The following is a 2,784-nucleotide window of genomic DNA, read 5'->3' on the forward strand; positions in this document are numbered from 1 at the left end:
TATTCTTATCGGCATCTGGTTGGGTTATCTATGCTGAAACAAGTTTATCCTTAAAACTCACAGATGCCAGTTTATTTCTGTTTTCAAATGCCATCCTCTGAATAGAGGAAGGCACATGAACATGGAATAAGTGTTCGGAAATAACCTAACCCCTGTTTGGATACTGAAGCTGCATGTCTGCTATTTTTGGACCCTTAACCTCCATCCATTCATCTGAAGCACCTACCCCCATGTGCTCAGAATCATTCGTATGAATTAAGTTGCATAGTGCTTTTTAGATGAGTGTTAATGTTCAGAGATGAAAACCCTTATAGTGAACTATATATATTTTTTTAAGTTATATAGTACCCTTTATTGGAAAGGTGGCTTTTGGGAGCTACTGAAGTCTTCTTCTGGAGTGTAGGTTTCTTTTGGTTATGAGCCACTTTCCCAGTGTTTAAAGGCTATTAATATCAATATATAGGACTTTCTACACCTGGAAAGGGGCAATTTGAAGTAGTGGGAGTGCTTTGTATAACTCCTAGGCTGCCAGCCAGGACCATAAATGCTGGGGATGTAGACTTCATCTCACTGCAGCTCTCCCACAAATCCTCATTTGTTGAATAAAACTACTCTTTTTCGTTACAGATATATGTTGGCTAAAGCGGGAAAGCGGAAGTTTGACGAGCATGAAGATGGGCTGGAAGGCAAAGCGGTATCTCCTACGGATGGACCATCTAAGGTGTCCTACACTTTACAGCGCCAGACTATCTTCAACATTTCCCTTATGAAACTCTACAACCACAGGCCGCTGACTGAGCCAAGCTTGCAAAAAACAGTTTTAATTAATAACATGCTGAGGAGAATCCAGGAGGAGCTCAAGCAAGAGGGTAGTCTAAGGCCTGTGTTTCTCGCCACGTCTCAGCCTGCTGACCCTCTAGGTGACAGCTACCAGGAGGCTCAACCTGCATTCAGCCATATTGCCTCCCAGCCTATTCAACCCACTGACTTAGTAAGCACTACACCACTAGAGTCTTGCCTCACACCGGCCTCCTTGCTTGAGGATGACGCATTTTGCACTTCCCAAACAGTACAGCAGAATGGTCCTAACAGCAAACTACTACTACCACCTCCTCCAATACCTTCTCCGCCTTCTGTCCAGCCAGTAAAAGACAGTTTTTCCTCAGCCTTGGATGAAATTGAGGAGCTTTGTCCAACAACTACCTCCATAGAGGCAACTGCAATCGCAGAAGCAGGGGCAGCACATCTCAAAGATGAACCTGTTGCATCTGGCGCTCTGAAGCCTGAGGGAACACAAGAGAGCAGAACAAGTGAGCCAAAACTAATGGATTCCCTTCCTGGGAATTTTGAATTAACAACATCTACTGGCTTTCTTACAGACCTGACCTTGGATGACATTCTTTTTTCTGATATTGACACGTCCATGTACGACTTTGACCCTTGCACATCCAGCGCTGGAACAGCCTCTAAAATGGCACCGGATGAACTCCTAAAAACATTGTCTCCTTATAGTGGCCAACCAGTAACCCAAAATCAGCCTTTTAAAATGGACCTCACGGAATTAGATCATATCATGGAGGTTCTGGTTGGATCCTAAAGCAGACTTTATATTCCTAACCCTTTCAGATTCTCAGCACTGTGCATGCGTACTCTTGCCTTTTGAGGAAATTTTAAAAAAGAGTAAGGATTTTGATAAATATGGCATAATGCTGTATAGGAGTGCCTTCAGTATGACCACTTTAGAAATATTTTAAAAGTGGTTCTCCAAGGAATATCATACCACAATCCTTTGAAGATTGCGTATTCCAAACTATCGAACAAAAATAAAAACATCAGCTAAAGTTATATATGTCAAGCACAAGAATTATGCTACGGGGAGGGTGGGCGGGAACGCTGTAAATTGCATGTGCATAATTGTCTATTTTTTCAATAAGTTTTAATGCAAAAGGTAATTTTTTATTATTAAGGTAATCAAAGCCCCTTTTTGGCATTTTAGTCCTTTTTAGGTTAATAGAGGCATTAACAGCTTTTACAGTAAAACAAGAAAATGCATATACATGGCTGCTTAGATACTGCTGTCCAAATGTCTTTTTTTTTATATTTTTGTACAGATCCGGTCATTTATGATATTGTTTTTCTAGGAAAAAGAAAAAAAAAAGCAGAAAACAACTGGTATTTATAAACTCAAAATTATTTTGTAAGGATTTGGGTATGAAGTTCCTCTCTTACTTCTAATGTACAAGATAGGCCTGTGCTTTTAATAAGCCTATTGGGATATTTTTTTTTTTTGAAGAAATCAAATAAAAACCTGTGCAATTAAAATATGTTAGATGGGGAAACAAATAGAGAGCAGGACACCAATCTTACCACCAGGGGGCAGCAGATACATTTTACTCAATTGTGAGTTTCCCGTAGATCTTTCGACATAGTAAAGGTTACAGAATAGGTGAGGAATGGTGAAGAAATCTTTTGCAGCCATTGTGTAAAAGAAAAACCAAGTATTTATTACTAGTTAACAAATGTATTTTGCTTTTTAATAATCAATGTTTTAAACCATCTTCGTCTTGGTGATAATGAACGTCGGAATTACACAGCAAGAGAAATAATTATGTAGACATTCTAATCGTAACCAGTTGAGTTCCAGAATTCATGTAGTGGTCTTAATCATTGTTCTCACCACTCAGTGTTTTTGTGATCAAATCTGTAAGAAGTCCTAAGATTGAAGTCCTAATGCCATTTTATAGATGGCAAAAAAAAACTTTCACTACAACGCATGCTTTTTTC

General features: G+C 39.3%; 1 protein-coding gene across 1 annotated transcript; it reads left to right on the plus strand.

Annotated features, from left to right (window-relative positions):
- The first annotated feature begins 631 nt into the window (after positions 1-631).
- LOC149303245 (SERTA domain-containing protein 2-like) lies at positions 632-1,597 on the plus strand. Its single transcript, XM_089481677.1, has one exon. The coding sequence runs from the start codon at positions 632-634 to the stop codon at positions 1,595-1,597; it is 966 nt and encodes a 321-aa protein (XP_089337803.1).
- The last annotated feature ends 1,187 nt before the right edge of the window (positions 1,598-2,784 follow it).

This window comes from Sceloporus occidentalis, unplaced genomic scaffold (genome assembly GCF_023333645.1).
Source record: "Sceloporus occidentalis isolate IW3139 unplaced genomic scaffold, rSceOcc1.0.p SCAF_15, whole genome shotgun sequence".
Classification (NCBI taxonomy): Eukaryota; Metazoa; Chordata; class Lepidosauria; order Squamata; family Phrynosomatidae; genus Sceloporus; species Sceloporus occidentalis.